The following is a 22932-nucleotide window of genomic DNA, read 5'->3' as shown; positions in this document are numbered from 1 at the left end:
ATATTCATCCAAACAAGCATATTTTCTAAATAGACATAGTAAACATTGTGGGTCAAAGTCATCGTCTCATGTAGGTGACTAACTGTGTGCTTGTAAAAAGGTAAAAATAAGGTGAAAAGTATTTGGTCGTCCTTCAGTGTAAGAGATGTCATTCAGTGACATGCGGTGTAAGGGCCATTTCATTTACAGTTGCAGAAGTAGTAGTTGATGATACACCGCGCTCTTCCGTGTGGTGCGTCTCCAGTTGAATAACTTTGAAGGTGAAAAAGTGGATCGCACTCGGGTTCTTCTTTTCTTCTTTTTTAATTTTTTTATTTACATAGCAGCAGAAGTGTAGACAAACATTTCGCCGGTTGCCTTCGTCAGTGTCTCCAATTCATTCAGTGTAATCAGTTCATGGTTGTATATTAAGAATCAAAACGGCAATATAAGTTGCAATATTACTCTAAGATACAATAATATGATGATACTACTTGAAATTATGACTTTTATTGTTATTTCCATTATAACCTTGTTATTGCCATGTAGCATCCATATTACTGGGTAGATTCTGGGATTTTGGAAGTTGTACATGAATTATCAGAACACCCTAAGACACAATCCCCGAAATATGCAGGTTAACAGACAACAAATTCTTTTTTTTATTGTTTTAGGCCTAAGTAGTAGCCTACCTCTAAGCTTGTGATCTTGGAAGTTCTTCAAAACACATTTTAATGCCCCAATATTAAGTAAAATACCAATTATTTGACAACATCTATTTCTGTTGTCACTCATTCAAGACGTTGAGTTCTGTAGTATGATGGTAACAATATGATAGCAATGAAAAGTAGCTGTTTATATAGGCTTTTTGCCAAGGCATCATTCAGTGTAACAGTTGTGGTCATTCAGTGAAATGCACATTTTTATGTGAAAATAAAGTCAAATTCTTACGAAACTTATTTGTTTAGCACAACAAATGCGGGGGCATACAACAAATGAATAACTGTGCATTTTAAACTGATTTTCTCTTCAGTGGAAAAACTTCTTAAAGCCAAATGGGTGAAATGCACTCGGTGAAAGACTACAAACACTGCAAAAACTATTTGCAAATGCCTTTTACTAGAAATTTTAGGTTTGATGAAGACCTTAAATATAGACCTATCAACAGTTTAACACCGAATTACACTGAATGACATTTAATGGGTGAAAATGGGGTAAAATGCATGCTCCTTACTATTTTCTATTTTCTGAACAGAAAATAATAAACTTAATCACTCTACACTCCAATGTACCCAAAAAAGTTGAAGAACGGTGTCAGGGAACAGTTTTATTTTTTGGAGTCCTGAAAACCCTGTTTCGTCTTTGACCCTATAGCACACTCCTCAACCTGGGGGACAGCCATCCCAGATGAGGTGAAGCTGCAATAGCTGCAAAAGATGCACCGATATCATATTGAACCTTATGGATTAGGAATGGAATGGCAGCTAAGTTCATATGTGAGTCAAGGCAGGTTAGCAAATACTTTTGTTATATAGATGGGTTCTACATTTTTGTTTTCCCCTGGCTGCGCACAACTCAACCTCTGATTGTTGGAAACCGCTGTTGGTTAAAAAGTTAGCTCACGTGGTTGGCTGCCAGTGTCTTGCCCCTCCTCACAACAATGTGTTTATAAACAGAAAAAAAAACATATTGTATAGTGTGCTTCCATTTGAAATGAGGGAGAGCAACAGATCAGGGTTTTTTCCTGATAAATGTCCAATTTGCCACCATGTAGTATGTTTCTATTAGATCTGTGACTTCTGCTTCACAGAACTGAGTAGAGTAGAGTAGAGTAGTGTAAGTGTAGAGTAACTTTATTGATCCCCGGTGGCAAATTAAGGTGTCAAGTAGCTTACATAATCCATTGCAGATGATTGTACTACGTAGGGCCCAAAATTGTCTGCTATGCCCCTGCTTGTGTGCAAAGTAACGTTGACCTAAATCCTGATTTCCCCTTATTTTATCTGTCATATTAGAGCCTGTTGCTGCCTGTTTCGAGGCCAAGTGCCTATGGCAATGCTGCCTATGCAGTGTTTCCTGCAGACTTGTTCTTAGTCAAGGTGGTGGGGCGTTAAAATTATGTATTTTTATGTTAAATAACTGTTGATATTACATTCACAACATGACAACATTTTTATCTTTTCAGGGGACCTAGTCAAGGTGGTATGTGTTTCTTGTTAAGGTGGCCGCCTTAGCAATAAAGTGCCGGGGGAAACCCTGCCTATGGCTTGAGGGGTGCGTTTGAGGCTGCCGATAGTTTTGTTTTAGGACAGGGATCATGGGCAGCTTTCATGATAAGAAGGGCTGTGCAGTGTTCACTGGAGTGCTGTATCACAATGACAATGGGAGTTGGAGTTTCACATTTTTTTTTATCTCCACCATCGTAGGGCCACACCACCAGGGATCTGAATGCAACTTGAGGTGCAGGGTTTGAGGTGCAGCTGGTTGCTCAGAATGCTCACTGACTGTCGATATTGTTTGGAAAGGAGCAGGAGTTTTTCGGTCAACAGTATAATTGTAATGGAATAAATCAGTAGTGGTTTCTATAAAAATCTCCTTATTGTTTTTTTGTTTTATCTACGTAAGGGCCACACTGAGTGAGGAGGTAGGCCGCATTTGACCCCCCGGGCCTCCAGTTGCCCATCCCTATTTTAGGATAACGGTGTGATGCAAAAGAAGCGAGTTGTGTCACATTTGTAGCTTCTCAGTATTGTGTGCAAATGTTGACCTGAATCCTGATTTCCCCTCATTTTATCTGTGTCATATGAGAGCCTGTCGCGGCCTGTTTCGGGGCCAAGTGCTGTGGCAATCAGTGTTGCCAGATTGGGCTGTTTCCCGCCCAATTGGGCTGCTCAGGATGGCTGTGTGCGGGTAAAAATGGCATTTAGCAGAAAACCCTGCCCATTTTTTGCCATAGAAATGAATAGAATTGGGCAGGATTTTGTGCTTCCAGGCGGGTTTTGAGCATTTTTTGGGCTGGAAATCGTTAGCCTCATCTGGCAACAGTGATGGGGAAGTTACTTTTTAAAAGTAGTGTGTGCTCGTTACTCGTTACCTATTCAAAAAAGTAGTGCCTTACTTTACTTAGTTACCCCTTGTGGAAAGTAACTTTATGCGTTACTCGTTACTTTTGCGTTACATTCAGAGGCAATAATGGACCCAACAAAGAGGACACATAGATAGGAGAACATCAGGTTTTGTCAACAAGAAAATGGCACATTTGATGCCATGTTGATTAAATGCAAAAGCCAATAATAAATTGTCAAGTTGCTCATAACTTTGTTTGCAGTCTTATGAGGGTCTTTGCATTCCAAACGAACTATTTGGGGACTGTTTAAAAGTGTGAAAAGTTTATTAAGCAATTCGTTTTTAATAGGCTACCAATAGTTAGCTGCCAGCAGAGCTCAAACACAGTTTGCCTTCATTTGTGTTAGCAACTAGCTACAGCTACTGCTAAACCAATTCGAAGTCCTAACACACTGTTTGCAATCAAATGTGGACCATTACTTTCAAAAACGATGCATAGAGAACTTTGTGAATAATGTATTTACAGGCTCTGATACAGTCCTTCCCATGTAGTCTACCTCACAACATCTAATGCCAGCGTCGTAGGTGCTTTTGTCCGGAGCCTGCAGTGACTGACACAAAGAGGGAGAAACTGCCTGAGGGGGCGGGGCACGGCACGCTTCTTCATTGCGTCTGTGGCGCGATTTCAAAATAAGAGCCGACAGCGCGATCGGACCAAAAAACAAAGTAACGTTTTGCCATATTTAACAAAGAACGGCGTTACGTTACCTAATTTCCCAGTAGTAACGCGTTACACTACTATTTTACGAAAAAAGTAGTTACACTACTGTAACGCGTTACTTTGTAACGCGTTACACCCAACACTGTCTGGCAACCCCTGTTTCGGGGCCAAGTGCTATAGACTGCTGCCTGTGGCATTGCCTATGGGTTCAGGGGCGCGTTTGAAGTTGGCAAAGGTGTTGTTTTAGGATAACGGCGTGGTGCACAAGTAGTGTGAGTTATGTCACATTTGGAGCTGTAGACTGTCAATGGGGAGAATTGGGTCATGGGATTTTAGATTTATGTGCATGGATGGAACTGGTGTAACAAGAGGTTTGTGGGTTCAAATGGTATTGCGCAACAGCACCCTTATGATTTCAATCTTAGCTACACCTTTTTATTGCAGCCCAGAACTGTTAGGATTGTGTACAATGTTTATTTAAGCAGAATTAAGAACATTCAAATGATAATAGCCAAGGTTTATTTTCAAATGACAACGTTTTAGACAAAACACAAGATGGCATTGCACCTCATTATTATAACATGATTATTGTTTGGAAGAACAGTTAGTACTCAACGTGATGTTATTATTCTAGCATTTCCCAGTCAGATCCTACTGTATATTGTGGAATGTAGAGGTCAACTGATAGTATTTTCCATGCAATTATTTTCTTTCTTTTTGATGCACACAGCAACACAGATGGACCCTCAATGTTATGCTTTATCTTTTCTTTTGTGATGCAGGACTTCAAAATGTGCTGGTAAAAGTGAAATTGTTTGAAGGAAAGATTATCAAAATTCACGATTTGTCTCCCAGCAGAATCCTGTAATAATCCATCGCACATTTTTGTGATTTTTGACGTGGTTCTTTAGTTACGTGGGAACCACAACATCACCAAGCAAATAAGCAAGCAACCACAACATCAAAACGGAGGACAGAGATTCTAGGAGTGTTTGTAGAGAGTTACTTGTGCACAATCCCTGGTGCTGCACAAAAAGATTACGTATTTTTTGAAAAAAGGTTCGCACACTCCTTTGGATTTTTTTCTTCTTTAAGTTATTTTTTCTTCTTTTTATTCATTCATTCAATGGCAATGACGTTTCAACCTCTCGGTCTTCTATCTATTTATCTATTGTGTGTAACCATAATTCACAGTGTTTTTTGCAAACTCCTTAACTTTGTGTTATGCAAAAAGGAAGCCATACATTGTGCACATGTCCCAGACCTGGTGCTATATCATGGGTCCAAGGGTCCTTTGATCTGTGACAAAGTGTTCTATATATATAGGCAGACGAGTTAACATTTGACAAGTCTTGTCGGAGATGGTGGACATCCCATTCTGCAGACTAAAGAAGAAGAGAGAGACCTATCAGTTCAAGGTTATCAGTTTCAAAGATGTTTGTTAGAGAGCTATCAGCTGTTATCAATACAACTCCAGGCATCATCGATTGTTTGAGGATGCATTAGCCTGCCTACTGCTCCGGGGACCGGGTGTTGCGTTGCATTGTGTTGGCCTATGTTTTGTAAGCTACCACTGCTCCGGGGACCGGGTGTGCATTAGAGTCAAAGACGTGCAAAATGAAATTGTCATTCAGTGTAACGGATACCTTCTGCTGACTGTAACTGTAAAAAACATGACTCTTTTTATTTTATTTTTTTTCCAGTGAATTCATGAAAGCCTCGGCTGTCATCCATTCACTTGAAACAATTTTAAAATCATGGTTTTTTTACCGTTATAGTCAGCAAAAGTCATCCGTTACACTGAATGACAATGCCATTTTGCACGTCTTTGACCCATTACATTGTGTAGGCCTACAGGTATGTTTTGTAAGGTGCTACAGTGTACAAGTTTTGAAGGAAATAGAACTCCACCACTGCACCCACACTGTCTGCATTACATTACATGACATGACATGACATGACATGACATGACATGACATGACATTACATTGCATTTGGTGCATGGCTTTATCCATGGCGTTATTACAGTAATTTTAGATATAGGTTGTGGGTAGCATACTCTTTCTTTTCTTTTTTTGGCTTTATTTGAGACAGGATAGTGACAGAGGGACATGAAGTGAGTGGGGAGAGAGAGACGGTGCAGAACTGGCAAATGCCCCGGGCCGGAATTGAACCCGGATCACCGGCTACGGTAGGGCCACGGTAGGGCCACGGTAGGGTCGTGGGTAGCGTAATCTAAAAGTAACGTAATGTAGTATGGAGGCAGTAATGTGTATTCATGCCATGGGGAGGGTTTAGTCAACTTCCAGGCGGCCGGCCAATAAGCGAACGATTGGATTGGATGAGAGCTGTCCAATCGTTTCAAACCAGAACCAGAAGGAGTGCAATCCTCGTGCCAAGGGATGCACAGATACTGGTATCGGCATCGGCACCCGATACTGCTCATTATACTCGTACTCGTACTCGTCAAGCACTTGCCGATACCAGGAACGATACTGCTATTACACAAAGCAATGCAAAATCTTGTCACGTTCTGTGAAACTTGAAAGCAGCATGGAAAAAAGTTCCACCTCATACATTTACTAACATTTGAATCTACATGGAAATGGACAATAAAAATATCACAGATGGAAAAAAACAAGGCCATGCATTTATTTCCATTGTATTTTGGTGGTAAAAGGTATCGGTATCGGTACTCGGTATCAGCAAGTACACACATTAATGTACTCCTACTTGTATCGGTTTTCAAAAAAGTGGTATCGGTGCATCCCTAGTTGCGCCCCTACAATTGTGTCAGGTCAAAGAACCTCCAGAACATGAATGTGAATGAAGAAAGTATGCGGGTCATACCGGGCTACATTCCTCCGACTGCAGCGGGATTTGACCCTTTGACCTTGCGATCCCCAGACCAACTCTCTAGCCACAAGGTCACGGGCGAGCGGGCGGGCGGCGGCTCTCCTCCAGAACAATGCAAAACCACGCGGCTGGCTCAGTGTTGTGTATGTAATTACATGTGCGATAGCGTGGCTCTGCAGTGGAAGAGGCTGGATGCTGAGCCATAAGCCTTATCTACTACACGTCAGGTCTTTTTAATGTGCACAGAATATTTGGTGTAAACAACACGACTTGGCCAATGACATTTTTTTTATATTCTTTTTTTATTCAGACGCCAGGTGGTATAGCCACAGCAAATCCCCATAAATTACTTAGTAATTGGTAATTAATGTACTGCAATGAATGTGCTTCTTAGATAATCCTCTAAAAAAATAATGATAAAAAATTTTAACCCATGCAAATGGTGGCATTAGATGATGTTACACACTCCCTTACGTGTGCTACTTCTAAAATGTGATTTACCCCTGTACAGAAGTTGGAGAACATGCAGCTCTTCACCAAAATCAACTACATTACCCATGATTCATTGCCAAACACGGAGTCCATTATACAAGTCAGCCAGATTTTGATCCAGCTTGAAAATTGAATCAAGACTCATCCATAACTTATTCAGTGAATAGAAAGATTGTGTGTCTCTACTGTAGGCTTTCTCAACGGGGGTCTCTACAGAATACAAAAAAAAATCTGGATCCGGATCGTCATCCGCATCACCACCAAAATTGAATCACTTGTTCCTCTTGTCATTTCCAAGAACTCCACAAAATGTCATCAAAATTCATTCTTGACTCTTTGAATTATCCTGCTGACAAACAGACAGACAAAGCAACGTGACTGAAAACATAACCTCCTTGGTTAAGGTAATAATAGAACACAGGAAATTATCATTGTCATCAGGCTGTACAGTTTTCATCATCTTTTAACATGATGTTTCTCGGCATGCTTAACATGAGATGAGGAGGGGGCGATTAGGTCACGGAGGTATTTCTGTAGAAAAGGTTGAGAACCATTGATGTATGCAATCACATGATATCGTCTTAGGTGTCTTAGAGCTGCAAGCAGAGACTGCAACCAGAGACTGCAACCAGAGACGCTTTATATACAGTAGGTGGACTTTGCTGCAAGCAGAGAGACTTTATATAGGAGGACTTTGCTGCCTGCAAGACACTGGATGTGCAAGAGAATGGCCATGTGTGTTGTGTACAGGGCCGTCGCTAGACATAAGCAGAGTATGCAGAGTGCCTAGGGCCCCAACCAGTAACCAGGGCCCCCTCTAGACATAAGCAGAGTGCCTAGGGCCCCAACCAGTAACCAGGGCCCCCTCTAGACATAAGCAGAGTGCCTAGGGCACCAACCAGGGCCCCCTCTAGACATAAGCAGAGTGCCTAGGGCCCCAACCAGTAACCAGGGCCCCCGCTAGACATAAGCAGAGTATGCAGAGTGCATAGGGCACCAACCACTTTGCACCCAAAATTGGGGCCTTATAAATTGAGATTGACTAAGAAACGTCATGAAAAAATATTGCGTTACCGGTACATTACAAAACATATAACGTATTTATTAGTTAGTAGATTATTGTTATTATTACTATTTAATTGTGAGGGGGGCCTCCAGACCAGCTATGCTTAGGGCCTCCAAAACCTTAGCAGCGGCCCTGCTTGTGTGTCTCTCTTTGTTTTGTTTTTTTTAATGTATTTTTTATGGACTTTTTCGCCTTTATTTCGGATAGGATAGTGAAGTGCGACAGGAAGCGTATGTGGAGAGAGAGACGGGGTAGGGATGGCAAATGACCCAGGCCGGATTCGAACCCTGGGTGCAACCCTTGGGCATGCAAGCCCAAATGTGGGGGGCTTAGCACGCTGTGCCACAGTGCCCCCCCCTCCCAGCTTGTATCTCTAATGGTCACTGGTCCAGCATGCCTTCTCATGACAGAAGAGCTGCCAAGAGAGCGAGTAAACTGCTCCTCCTCACAATAGAGGCCTATAGTATGTACCGTCTGTTGCATGGCATTACCATGTGTCTCATTGTGACATTCGGATGTCATTGTCTATATGATGAGCTCTTTTCCAAAATGAGATATATCCATTTTATAGAATGTTGGGAAATTGACGATTTTGTATTGGGCATTCCATTGAATTGCACTGCAAAATGCATTTTATAGGGGTTTAAAGTATGTTCTCAAAACATTTGAATTACAAGAATGCACACATACATGATAGGACTTCTTTATAGTCAATTCCAATATTAAAATGCAAAAAGTAAAAAATGGTGGATATAGTGTTTTGGAAAAGAACTCTTCATATTGAAACTCCAACGTCATGCATTGTCGCTGACATAACGCACTGATGATGATGATGCCACAGAGCATGCTGGTGCCATGTTGATGGCCAAGGGTCCACAAAAGAGTCTTTTAAGAGCGGCGCCATTCTCCGCAGGCCAGGGCCATGTTCAATCAAAGACATTGTCCCCAGAGCTGCAGCGTTTCTCGTGGGGGAAGTAGTCCCCAGAGCTGCAGCGTTTCTCGTGGGGGAAGTAGTCGGCTTCGGAAGAAAAAGGGAAAACAAGGGGTACGTTCCAATATGCGACCTTGCTTCCTCCACTTGTGCTTGTGGCCTCGTACCAGGAAGTAATACGTCATGATGACATCACTGACAACAGCATTATATTTCAATATCTTGCAAAAGCTCAATTGTAAAGTCTTTTTCTCATTTGCAATTGGGATGGTGAATGAAAAACAGTCCCCCAAAAGTTGTTGTGGTTAGGCTGACAGCTGGGAAACTTTATTGTTTTCTCCACGGAGGAGGGGGCAGGAGGCGGGGTGAAGCCACAAGCACAAGTGGAGGAAGCAAGGTCGCATATTGGAATGCACCCAAGTGCATCAGTGTTGCGGAGGGTGACAGAAGCAGGAAGTGAGAGTGTCCGTGGTGAGGTGGTCACATGCCGTCTGCTGCTATGGTTACCTAACGTTTTTTTTTGTTTGTTTGTTTTTTAAGATATTTTAATGGGCAAAATACAAGAGAGTCCTTGTGCACTGCCCTCAGCAATGCAGGTGCAGGTGTGAGGCAGGAGAAGGTGAATCAATGAACAAAATTCAAGAGACATCGCACACTGCTTACTTTTCTTTACTTTATTTCTCGGAGCGAACAGCGCGTTTCGCCCAATGCGTCATCAGGTTCGCTCTATGAGCTGATGACGCATTGGGCGAAACGCGTTGTTCGCTCCGAGAAATGAAGTAAAGAAAAGTAAGCAGTGTGCGGTGTCTCTTGAATTTTGTTCATTGATATATTTATGGGCCTTTTGTGCCTTTATTGATAATAGGACAGTAGAGATTGACAGGAAATCAGTGGGACAGAGAGATGGGGGCAGGGTTGGGACATGACCCTGGCCGGACTCGAACCTGGGTCCCCATGGGTATGCAAGCCCAAGTGGGGGGCTTAGTGCGCTGCGCCACAGTGCCCCCCCCCCCTAACGTTTTTTGAACAAATGCCCACCCTCCAGTCTCCACCCCCTGACCTCATCATAAGCCTGCCAATGCCCCCCTTAGTAAGAAATAAAATGAATTACTACCCTCCATTTGCAATTGGTTGGTTGCCCAAGTCCACCCTCCCTCAGCTGTCTCCTTCTCAAAGCCCTCCAAGGGCTCCCTAGCGCCCCCTGGAGGCCGGTCTATGTGGCGTGGTGCTAGAGGCTGGTGTGTATAGCCCATAGACATTACATTGCACTTAGCTGACGCTTTCATTTTATTCAAAGCGACTTACAACTATTATTTTTTCAGGGTAGTGGTTACAATCCCTAGAGCAATGTGGGGTTAGGTACCTTGCTCAAGGGCACTTCAGCCATGGATGGAGATGTAGGGAGAGGTCAGGGGGGATTCGAACCGGCAACCCCTAGATTGAAAGACCAACTCTCTAAACACTAGGCCACGGCTGCCCGACGCCTGTTGTATTGCTAGAGAGCGGTATGGCACATGGCCTGGGGGTGTGTGGCATGTGGCTGCCCCATCAGCTGACTCCACTGTAGTTTGTTTCCTGCACACAGGCCATTTCACATGCCTCCAGTTATTACAGCATCTCTGGGCATTTCTCAAAACCTAGTGCGCGGCGCACTTCCAAGTGTATTCAGCCTAATTAGTCACGCCCAGTGATTGGATACTCTTTATTAGTCACACCCAGTGATTGGATACTCTTTATTAGTCACACCCAGTGATTGGATACTCTCTATTAGTCACACCTAGTGATTGGATACTCCATAGAGTTCACCAAAGAGTATCCAGTCACTGGGCTTGACTAATTAGACTGTTGCACTTGGAAGTGCGCGCACTGGGTTTTGAGAAATGCCTTCTGTCAGGAGGTGGATTTTGCGTGTCACACTTCAGAATCTCTCATTGTGAGCAGTTTGCCTCAAATATGGTAATGAGATCACATGTATTTTGTCAGGGGACGGTATGGTGTGGTGTGTGGCCACGCATTCCTATAATTTACTACAGGGGAAAAAAGCAAACATGTCAGTCACAGGCCAGCAGTGAGGTAGTCTAGCACTACACCCCATCCTTCTCAGGCCATCAGTGAGGTAGTCTAGCACTACATCCCATCCTTCTGATGTGGCTTTTTTTGTTTTTCCTGTGGCCGTGAATGGGTCAAAGGCGTCCAACATGTCCTTCAGTGCAATGGATACTTTTGCTTACTGTAAATGCAAAAAAATAGATTTTTTAAAAATTCTTTTTTTGGCTTGGTTTTCATGCAATCACTTTTCAGAAAATTGTTTTGAAATGTCATGTTTTTTCACAGTTGCAGTAAGCAAAAGCATCTGTTAGCACTGAAGGGCAGTGTCATGTTGGACGTCTTTGACCCGAATGCAGTTAACGGGTTAAGCGTCCTAGCTAGCCAATCAAAACACAGCTTGGTGGAACTGCGTTGGGAAAAAAGGAAAAGAAAAGGAAAAAAAAGAAAAAGACAGCCCCCCCTGACTACACTGACGTATGGGGGGTAAATAATATCGAAATGTATCGATATATCGCAATATATTCTGATGATTGAATCGAATCGCATCGTATCGTGGGGAATTCTTAAGTATCGAAAAGAATCGAATCGCTGGCCCCTGCCCAATAACTTAATAGAAGTGGAAAAGTAATTGGGGAAAAAATCGAATCGAATCGTATCGTATGGTATCGTGGGGCATTCTTAAGTATCGAAAATAATCGAATCGTATCGCACTGAATAATAAGATATCGATATTGAATCGTATCGTCATGGAGGCTGTGATTTACACCCTTATTGAGGTACCCTCCCTGAGCAAGGCAACATCCCCAAGCACTGCACCCTTTTGGGGCGCCTACATTTGGGACCTTCCCAGTTGGACTTTCACATTTCACTTCCTTTCCATTTCTAATGTCATGCTGCCTGTTTGGCTGCCCACTTGCTTTGTATGAGGATTTTAACCCATTTTGTCCCAAGCCTTTTTTGGGAAAAGGTGCCCTCTCCCTATTAAAACCTAAATATCTCAGCCTCTGAAGCACATAAAACATGAAATAAGTTGCATTTAAAAGCTAGAGCCTTCATTTTGCACTAGAATGTGTTCATTCAGCTCTAACTTACCCACATTTGTAATAAAACAGCTCAAATCTCAAGGAGCTGAATGCAGCGTATATGTCGCTCCAGGACACAATGGGTTAACCCAATTTTGCTGTGTGCAGTGCTTTAGATGCTGTGTCACAGTGACATTTTCGACGTTCCCAGTTGCACTGTCGGTCTCGTTTCACTTTTCTTTGAGTTTGAAATGTCATCATGCTGGCTGCTGACAACGTGCTGCTGTGCAAACGTGTGAGTTATGGAAACCGTGTGCCGTGCAGTGGCGGAACAATTGCACACCGGGCCCCAGGGCAAAACACTGATAGGGCCCCCCATTCGGCCTGCCATGGTCACAATAGCCTAGGGCCCCCAACACCCATACAGGAGGGCCCTGGGGCCCAGGGACAAATGCCCTGCTTACCCCCCCATGTTAAGTCAAATATGCAGTAACTTCACTATCCAACCGAATACCAAGGCTTTAAAGGCTTTTTTGTCAGTTTCGTTGTTGGCGTAGTTACTTAACTTTGCCTATGTAGGGAAGTATTAACCTCATGCTCTGCAATTACTAGTGTGTTGTTGAGACACTGAGGTTTCCGCGAGACTCTAGACTTTTCTTAATCTTATTTCATCTGTAATGGGGAAGATGGGAGAAGATCTTGCATCAGTTGCTGTATTAACGATAGTAAACACATCTACAGTCAGGCCCGGGGCTATTAACCTTGTTCTCTGCATTACTAGTGTGTGATTTGTTGAGACATTGATGATTCCTCAAGACTCTAGACTCTTATCCCATCTATCTCATCCTTTTCTTAATCGTATTACCTCCGCCAAGGAGGTTATTTTTTCGGTCGCATTGGTTTGTCTGTCTGTCTGTCTGTTTGTCTGTTAGCAGGATAATTCAAAAACTTATGAACGGATTTGGATGAATGGATCATGATGCGGACCCAGGATTTTTTAAAAGATTGTTCACCATTGCGGAATAGGGTGAATGTTGACATTCCAGTTCCTAATTCCACAACAAGAAGGCAGAAAGTAGTAGGAGTCACTACTCCTTGTTTCTATGTAAGAGTTGCCTGAAGTAGGCCCCACGGTCGGCCACCAAGTTTCGACATCTAGCTCTCTTAATTTTAGGATGATTTGGCAACTGCAGCCTTGGCTTGTTTTGAACATGAACATTTTTTTGCGAAAGGGACAAAAATGTACAAAACAAACAAAACAGAAAACACCTGGCAGAGGTCAGAGGTGGGCGGGGCTAGGAGGCTCCTGGCCTGACCCAGAGCCTATAGCATGGCCTGGGGGCGGGATCACCTCAGATCACAGTGGGTTACCCATCATAACAAACACAACAGTTTCCTATTGACGAAAAATATGTGACATGTTTTGTGTAACATTCCTTTACGGACGTGTACATAAAAATTGATTCTTTCCCCCCCTGCCCCCAGTCTGTTTTGTTTTGAGGGGCGCACCTGTGCATGGATGGACCCCCGGCCCAGGTCAGGGGGCACAACATGTGCCTATGTTTGTTTACACAGTGTGTCCAAATATTTTTGGGTAGTTAGACTGACTGTGACACGTTTTGTGAAATGTTAACAATTGACAATTGGACTATTGACTCGTAAAGGAATGGGTCATTTAAAAGGTTAAATCAATGAAATACAAATCTTGTTGGTGTTTTTTTTTCTCCTCCTTAGCACTGGAGTAGTATTGTAGTATTGTAGTAGATGAAATTTAAAAACACATACTGTAGATGGGTGGATATGGGCTTGACCTCGTCATTTCAAAACAGAACCTCAGGGCACACGTGCAGGGGGACGAGCAGGATTTCAGTGCGTCATCAGAGTTGTGTACAAGGGTCAAAGATGTCCAACATGACATTGTCCTTCAGTGCTAACAGATGCTTTTGCTTACTGTAACTGTGAAAAACATGACATTTCAAAACATTTTTTTTGAAATGTGAATGCATAAAAGCCAAGCCAAAAAATTAATTAAAAAAAAAATCTATTTTTTTGCATTTACAGTAAGCAAAAGTATCCTGTAGCAAAGGGGAGTAGAGTTGCCCAGCTGGGACTCGAACCCAGACCTTCTGGGGTAGTAAACCGGGGCTCTGACCGCTACACCAAAGAGCCAGGCTCGTTGACATGTTAGTCAGAACACACCCACAACCCTAGTGATGGTCACTCCATCACACTGCCTCGCTTCACACACTCATGGTGTCCCTCGCGCAACTGCCCATCATGCTTCTCCCATCCAGTGTGCCCCATCATCAATGCTTCACCCATCACTGGGGTCCCTCACACCGGGGTCACCAATCCTGGGGGTCCCTCGCATGGAATTACGGCTCACACACAATGGGTACGCTTCCGATGGCCTCACGGTACCATCCCACTTCTGACACCATTTGTAGCGAAGGGGAGTAGAGTTGCCCAGCTGGGACTCGAACCCAGACCTCTGGCACGTTAGTCAGAATAACACCCACAACCCTAGTGATGGTCATTCCAACACAGATCCGTTGCACTGAAGGACATGTTGGACGTCTTTGACCCATAATAATATGGCTGTGGCTCACCTGTCATGGCCTGGATTGTCATGGAGTGGACGTATGGGTTCACCTTTTGGCTAAAACTATGGACACCAATTGTGAAACCGGCTTTTCACCAAGCTTTAGTAGTTTTAAATAGTTTAGATTGACGAAGAAATGAATAGGTGGTTCCCAGACTATATCTCACTTGAGTAGTGCAAAGATCCTTCGCTGTACATACTACATACCCAGTGAATGCATCACTGTCTATTAATGTTCTTCTCAAAACCTTGTGTCAATTTCCCCCCATTCCTTTTTAGTCCTGCCATTGCTTCCTGTGAACATGGATGTGTATGGTAATTGTGTGCAATGCCTCAACATGCCTTAGTCGGTAGTATCAAGGCTGATGATATTGTGCAGTTGACCAGAATGTCCTTGAAAATCATCAAGGAGTTACAACAAAGTGTCAATGTACTTGTGCACTTGTAGCCAAAACTTTACAATTGTAGGCCAAATAGGATCTATTACGCTTTGGATAAAATCATCCGTTAATTTTAATATTTTTAGTCACATGCATGCAACTCCAGGACACACGGTAGGCTACCCGATTAGTCGCTCCAAAACCGGTTTGATATTTGCTGCGTTAGCATGTGAATTAAATCTGCTGACTTTATTTCCATTGCAAGCAGCCTGTCTGGTCTTCTTGTCTCCGTCCTCAACATTGAATATGTGCATGTACTGTACTTAACTGTATGAGGGCAAGCCAACATGGAGGGACAAAGGGGTCAGTTGTCCCAGGCCCAGGGAGGGGGGTGGCTGGTTGGTGGGGTACTTCCTCATCATATTGCATGTGTATTTGGTGGGGAGCCCTTTGAGATTAATTTGTCCCGGGTCCAGCCAAAGTTGTCAGCGGCCCAGCATGCCCAGTGCTGTAGTGTGATTGAATCTTGTGAAAAAAAGTGTCCTTTTCTGAACCCAGTCCTGACCTTCCTGCTGCTGTGTCCATGTCTCCCTTCTTCTAACTTTCTCTCCTCTCCTCTCCTCTCCTCTCCTCTCCTCTCTTCTCCTCCTCTCTTCTCCTCTCCTCTCCTCCTCTCTTCTCCTCCTCTCTTCTCCTCCTCTCTTCTCCTCTCCTCTCCTCTCCTCCCCTCCTCAGGTGGTATCTGATGCCTCAGGTCAGGGCGTCACAATAACGGGAGAGAGAACCTTCAACAACTGGAACTGGCCCAATGCTGTCATCTTTGCTGCTACGGTTATCACCACCATCGGTATGTACCATTGATTAATCATTAATGATGACTTTCAACAGACTCTTCTATTCTCTAAAGTCACGTGTGTGTGCGTGTGTGTGTGTGTGTGTCTGTCTGTTTGTCTGTCTGTCTGTGCGTGTGTGCTCGTCTGTCTGTCAGTCTGTCTGTCTGTCTGTCTGTGCGTGTGTTCCCATGTGTGTGTGTGCGCGTGCGTGTGTGCCCGTGTGTGTGTGTGTGTGCGTGTGCGTGTGTGTGTGCCCGTATGTGCTTGTGTGTCTGTGTGTCTGTGTGTGTGTGCGTGTGTGTGCCCGTATGTGTGTGTGTGTGCGTGTGTGTGTGTGTGTGTGTGTGTGCATGTGTGTGCGTGTGTGTGTGTGTAAACAGAATGTTCTGCAAGAGTGCACATTTCCAGGTGGCTTACGAGCAGCTTGATTTCAGTTTGACTAGCCCGAGTCGCCCGGAGGGGAAATTCCTTAAATTACACACCTGCAGCGGAAGAAGCAAATACTGTACACTAGACCTTTAAAACATAGCACAGGGGTTCCCAACCTTTTGCAACCGGGGGCCCACTTCAAACTTTCACAAATGTGAAGATGGAGGTCGAGAAGGCCGATCAGAGTCAGAAGCTTCAGGCTCCATGTGTGTGGCAGTTTATAGTAGCATTTGTAATAATATTACTATTGCTGTATGTCTGCTGCTGTTTTATAGTAGCATTTCTAATAATAAGTCTATGGTTGTTGCTGTATGTACCGTATGCAGGGGTGAAAGTAGACACACCGGTGCGCACAGGTGTGTAGCACTAATATAAAATTTACAGCTAGTGCACAGTACCAGTAAGAGAATAGGTTTGCTGCTGCCCAAAAAGGCTTAGAAAACACAACCACACTATGCCATTTGAGACAAATGGCCTCCTAGGAAGACAGGTCACTGACCCAATAACATGTCTAGGATTGCTGCTGTATGTGTGTGTGGCAGGTTATGGTAACATTTCTATGTGTACTGTATGTGTGGCAGGTTATGGTAACATTGCTAACTAGTTTGTATGTGTTATTGCAGGTTATGGTAACATTGCTAACTAGTTTGTATGTGTTATTGCAGGTTATGGCATCATTGCTAATCAGTTTGTTTGCGTGTTGCAGGTTATGGTAACTAGTTTGTGTGTGCGTTGTGGCAGGTTATAGTAACATTGCTAATCAGTTTGTGTGTGTGCCAGGTTATGGCAACATTGTTAATAAGTGTGTTTGCGTGTTGCAGGTTATGGCAACATTGCTAACCAGTTTGTGTGTGTGTTATTGCAGGTTATGGTAACATTGCTAACTAGTTTGTATGTGTGTTGCAGGTTATGGTAACATTGCTAACTAGTTTGTATGTGTGTGGCAAGTTATGGTAACATTGCTAACTAGTTTGTATGTGTGTGGCAAGTTATGGTAACATTGCTAATACATATGTCTTATTGCAGGTTATGGCAACATTGTTGACATTATTGTTGTTATTGTAACATGTTGTTTATGATTGTTGTTGTGTGTTATGGCAGGTTATGGCAACATCGCCCCCAAGACGGCTGCGGGCCAGGTCTTATTGTTGCGTGTTGCAGGTTATGGCAACATTGCTAATCAGTTTGTGTGTGTGTGTCATGGCAGGTTATGGCAACATAGCTAATCAGTTTGTGTGTGTGTGTCATGGCAGGTTATGGCAACATAGCTAATCAGTTTGTGTGTGTGTGTCATGGCAGGTTATGGCAACATTGCCCCCAAGACGGCTGCGGGCCAGGTGTTCTGCATCTTCTACGGGCTGTTCGGGGTGCCGCTCTGCTTCACCTGGATCAGCGAACTCGGCAAGTTCTTCGGAGGCCGGGCCAAGCACCTGGGTCATTACCTCACCAAGAGGGGCGTGTCTTTGGTAAGCATTACATTACATTACATCACATTACCTCACCAAGAGGGGCGTGTCTTTGGTAAGCATTACATCACATTACATTGCATTACCTCACCAAGAGGGGCGTGTCTTTGGTAAGCATTACATTACATCACATTACATTACATTACATTACCTCACCAAGAGGGGCGTGTCTTTGGTAAGCATTGCATCACATTACATTACATTACATTACCAAGAGGGGCGTGTCTTTGGTAAGCATTACATCACATTACATTACCAAGAGGGGCGTGTCTTTGGTAAGCATTACATTACATCACATTACATTACATTACATTACATTACCTCACCAAGAGGGGCGTGTCTTTGGTAAGCATTGCATCACATTACATTACATTACATTACCAAGAGGGGCGTGTCTTTGGTAAGCATTACATCACATTACATTACATCACATTGCATTACCTCACCAAGAGGGGCGTGTCTTTGGTAAGCATTACATTACATTACATCACATTACCTCACCAAGAGGGGCGTGTCTTTGGTAAGCATTACATTACATTACATTACATTACCTCACCAAGAGGAAATTAACTTGTTTATTGGGCAAGCGCCAAGACTAACGTTTCGACGTTCGCACGTCTTCTCTGTTGTAGCAAAAGACGCGTATGACTATGACGTGCACGGCCATCTTCCTCCTCTTGGCGGTGCTAGTGCTGGTTACATGACATCAGATGATATTACATTAAATTACATGGCATTACATTGCAATACATAACAATACATTACATCGCCAATAAATTACAATACATTGCATTACATAGCAAAGAGAGATATCCTCCGCGCTCCTGCACTTCACAAGCAGGGAAAGAAAGGAATCACCGGAGCATTTTCAGATGTGGAAATTAACTTGTTTATTGGGCAAGCGCCAAGACTAACGTTTCGACGTTCACACGTCTTTCTTTTTTTGTAGCAAAAGACGCGTATGACGTGCACAGCCATCTTCCTCCTGTGGGGGGTGCTAGTGCTGGTTACATGGCATCAGATGATATTCGGTGGTCAACTATTTTTCGATAATGCCCACTAATAAAGGCCGCTGCCAATGGCAACATTGCATTACATTGCATACATCTGAATAACAGCATATCGTTTTTTTCTCGTCTTGTTCTCTGTTTTAGCAAAAGACGCGTATGACGTGCACGGCCATCTTCCTCCTGTGGGGGGTGCTGGTGCACCTTGTTCTTCCCCCCCTCGTCTTCATGTCCCAGGAGGGCTGGACCTACATAGAGGGGCTCTACTTCTCCTTCGTCACGCTCACCACCATCGGCTTCGGAGACTACGTGGCCGGTATGTTATGCCCGCCCCCTCCCTTAATTCCTTAATTTGTCTTTCCTCTTTTCCTTTGCCGGGTACGGTATGCCCATATTTTGCGTAATCTCACAATTCATTTTGTGTCGTGTGCAGGTGTGGAGCCCAATGCGGACTACCTGACGCGTGCTAAATGCTTATTTCATATTACGTGTTTTCTATTATAACATCAAAATGAACGTTCTGTCTTGTGCAGGTGTGGATCCCAATGCAGACTACCCAACGCTCTACCGCTACTTTGTGGAGGTCTGGATCTACCTGGGGCTCGCCTGGCTCTCTCTCTTCTTCAACTGGAAGGTGCGCATGGTCATATTATTACATTATAATTAAAATGTTATATTATTATAGGGGTGGGCGGTAACCGTGGTATAATATCGTGTGCGGTATTTTTTCATCAATGATAGAGATTTTGTCTCATACCGTCTACCGCAATAGTGCATTGCGTCCTGTAGATGTAGAGTTATAGTTATAGATTTAAAGTTTAAAAATATGTTTTCAAATGATTTGAATGACAAGAATGCCCACATAGAAGATAAAACAATGTCTGACCAGTCATTTCCAAAAAATAAAATGCAAAAAAATTGTGTTTTGGTCATTTTGCCACAAAACGCTTAATTTTAACATTTTATACACAAATGTACAATACCGTGATATATACCGTGGCTAAAATTATACCGAGGTATACATTTTTGGCCATACCGCCCACCCCTATATTATTATATAATAATTATATTTATTTATATTTCTAATATTGTCTCTTACTCTTCTTCAACTGTACGGTGTGCATGGTTATATTACATAATAATAATGTGTGATGATATTCATATTTGTAATATTGTCTCTATCCCACCTCTTCAAGGTGCACATGGTTATATTATTATATGATGATTACAATATGTTATATAATTTTATTTCTAATTATATATCTGACTAATTATATTTCTAATATTGTTTCCCTCCCTCTTCTTCAAGGTACGCATAGTTATATTTTTATAATAGTTAGAATATATTTTTTATTTATATTTCTAATATTGCCTCTCTCCCTCCTCTTCAAAGGTGCGCATGGTGGTGGAGGCCCACAAGGCCCTGAAGAAGCGCCGCAAGCGCCAGAAGCTCTCGCTGAGTGAGTCGCAGTACAGCTACAAGGACACCACCACCACCAGCTGCAAGAAGTCGCCGCTGCGCAGCCTGCCGCCCGCCGCCAACGAGGCCAACATCTTCAGCTTCCTGTCCAAGCGCCAGGAGGGCTACAGTGACCTCATCAAGCAGCTCGGCAAGAACAACAGCAACCGGAACGGCAGCCAGTCGGCCTCCAGCGCCGCCACCAGCCCCACCTCGCCCGGCGGACACAGCGTCAGCTTTAAGGAGACCAACATTTCCAAGTCGACGACAACGGCGACGACGGTCACCGACGGTAATGGCGGCGGTGGTGGAATCGGGACGGCGGTAACCAACAGCAACGGGCACACCATCCTGAACCTGGAGCGGTCGCCGCGTCAGAAGCGTCGCTACAGCTTTAGCGACCGCGTGACGGTGGCGTTCTCCAAGTCCAAGAGCTACTTCCTGGGGCAGGAGAGCGGGCGGCTGCTAAGCGACATGCAGAGCGAGGCAGACGGGGAGGAGGAGGAGGAGTACGACGAGCGGCGCAGGAGGTACGACGAGAACCAGCTGGACAAGGAGGCCGGCGGCGGAGACCACAGCAGCAGCAGAGGGCTCGGCGGGAGGGCGAGGGGCATGGGCACGGCTATGGGCACCTACTGTGGCGGTGGGGGTGGCGGCGGCATCGGCGGCGGCAGACTGTCGTGGGACGCCACGGACTACAAGCCCATGGTGTTCCCCAACGCACCCAACATCACCTTCATCGACGAGGAGAACCTGCAGGGTAGCCTTGACGACGACGACGACACCACCGCTAACGACCCCAAGGTTAACTTAGCCGTCATGGCGACTGACGACGACGATAATAAGAACTTGGACCTGGACTCGCAAACTGACAGCGAGTCACAAGAGGACGATGACGATGACGATGACGACTCCGAGTCGGACGGGTCTGTGTTCACTACAGACGGGTCTGACCATGGCCACTCCTACGAGAAGTTAGTGGAGGAGTACTCAAAAGAGGACAACACGTCCTGAGTCCTGAGACGGCGTACCAGAGATTCTTTAAGTATATAGAGATATGCCAATGTAATAGGTTGCTATGGGCACCTAACATGACCAGGTTCCGGTCTGCCTAAAGGGGACGTGTCATAATACTCCTAGAATTAATAGAACAGTCCTTAGGTCTGCCTAAAGGGGGATCCCCCCCCCCTCCTCCTTGCAATAATAGAACCCGGAAACAATGGGCCAATGGAACCTCTCTCTCTCTACTCTCTTTGGTCGTACTCTTTACCAAAGCATCGTCTATTCGAGTAAGATAGCCCAAACCCTGACTACTGTACTGACCTTGATGTTCCGTGTGGGACTCATATGTTGCCACATTTCTTCTAGGGCTTTCAGGCCGACCAGAACGGAGCCGGTGCCAGTGTCCGCACCAGTTACGCTCGGCTCTAAAGTGCTTATCTGCGAACCGCCCGTGTTCATACCGGGCTCTGAACTTTATCCACGCGTGACTGTGTTATCCGGATGAACCTGCTGATGGCCGCGCTGTCATCAGGGTTCGCGGAGAAAAACCCTGTATTTTGCGGTTCCCATTGCGAACCAACTTTCCGGTTCGCGAAAGCTAAAATCTGTGGTGTGAACATGATGGCCGGTTCGCGATTAGGTGCGGGAATGGGCACCGGCACGGTTCTCAGTCAGCCTGAATGCGCTATTAGTAAAGTAATATGCCCCAAACCAAAGCCTACCAAATGCAAAGAAGTGCATTCCAATATGCGACCTTGCTTCCTCCACTTGTGCTTATGGCCTCGAACCAGGAAGTAATATGTCATGATGACATCACTGACAACAGCATTATATTTCAATATCTTGCAAAAGCTCAATTGTAAAGTCTTTTTCTCATTTGCAATTGGGATGGTGAATGAAAAACAGTCCCCCAAAAGTTGTTGTAGCTAGGCTGACAGCTGGGAAACTTTATTGTTTTCTCAACGGAGGAGGGGCCAGGAGGTAGGGCGAGGAGACAAGCGCAAGTGGAGGAGGCAAGGTCGCATATTAAAACGCACCCAAGGAGTGTGCTCAAGTTTGCGCTCCTAAAGAGGGCGTTCGTTGTCCCCTCGCTCTTTTTTTCCTGTGGTATTTGGTAATGGCTGGCATAAGATGTGCGCTACCGCCATCTACTGCGCCAAGGGAACTCCATTCATTCTCAACCTGAAGTCTCCAAAGGTCTCCTAACTGCAGGTCTACTAAAGGGGCGTTCACATGACATCACATGGATCCAGGAAATGCACGGGCTTGAAGTATCTTGCTCTAATAGGTGGATCTTTGCTCTTCCTTACCGCTGTTGGACACAAGATAGACTACTGAACACTAACAAAATACTAAACCGAGTTAAAGGATCTCTTTTTATTATCTCTGTTAAAAAAAGAAAAACGAAGTGAAGGATTTAAAATAGTGTTTATTTTTTTCTTCTATTCTTCTTCTGAAGTTAATGATTGAATACTTTTAACCAATTTTGTCATGAATTAATGTTTAGTATTGACGCTAGTCTTAAAGCTAGTCAGGGGTGGATTTCTCGAAACCAAAGTTGCTTACTGCATT

General features: G+C 44.2%; 1 protein-coding gene across 2 annotated transcripts in view; it reads left to right on the top strand.

Annotated features, from left to right (window-relative positions):
- kcnk5a (potassium channel, subfamily K, member 5a) overlaps positions 1-22346 on the top strand; it is a 36148-nt gene extending 13802 nt beyond the window's left edge. The window contains exons 2-7 of one of the 2 annotated variants that reach the window (XM_063183435.1): positions 15900-16011; positions 17528-17565; positions 17764-17892; positions 19047-19215; positions 19433-19533; positions 20293-22346. In XM_063183435.1, coding sequence (XP_063039505.1) covers positions 15900-16011; positions 17528-17565; positions 17764-17892; positions 19047-19215; positions 19433-19533; positions 20293-21372 — 1629 coding nt within the window. In that variant the 3' untranslated portion in view covers positions 21373-22346. Of the gene's footprint in view, positions 1-15899; positions 16012-17527; positions 17566-17725; positions 17893-19046; positions 19216-19432; positions 19534-20292 lie in introns of both variants that reach the window. The other variant, XM_063183434.1, reaches the window with a different exon arrangement.
- Positions 22347-22932: the final 586 nt, after the last annotated feature.

The sequence above is a fragment of the Engraulis encrasicolus genome, chromosome 19 (genome assembly GCF_034702125.1).
Source record: "Engraulis encrasicolus isolate BLACKSEA-1 chromosome 19, IST_EnEncr_1.0, whole genome shotgun sequence".
NCBI lineage: Eukaryota > Metazoa > Chordata > Actinopteri > Clupeiformes > Engraulidae > Engraulis > Engraulis encrasicolus.
Note: the sequence above shows the minus strand (reverse complement) of the source record. Positions and strands in the feature narration are given on the sequence as shown.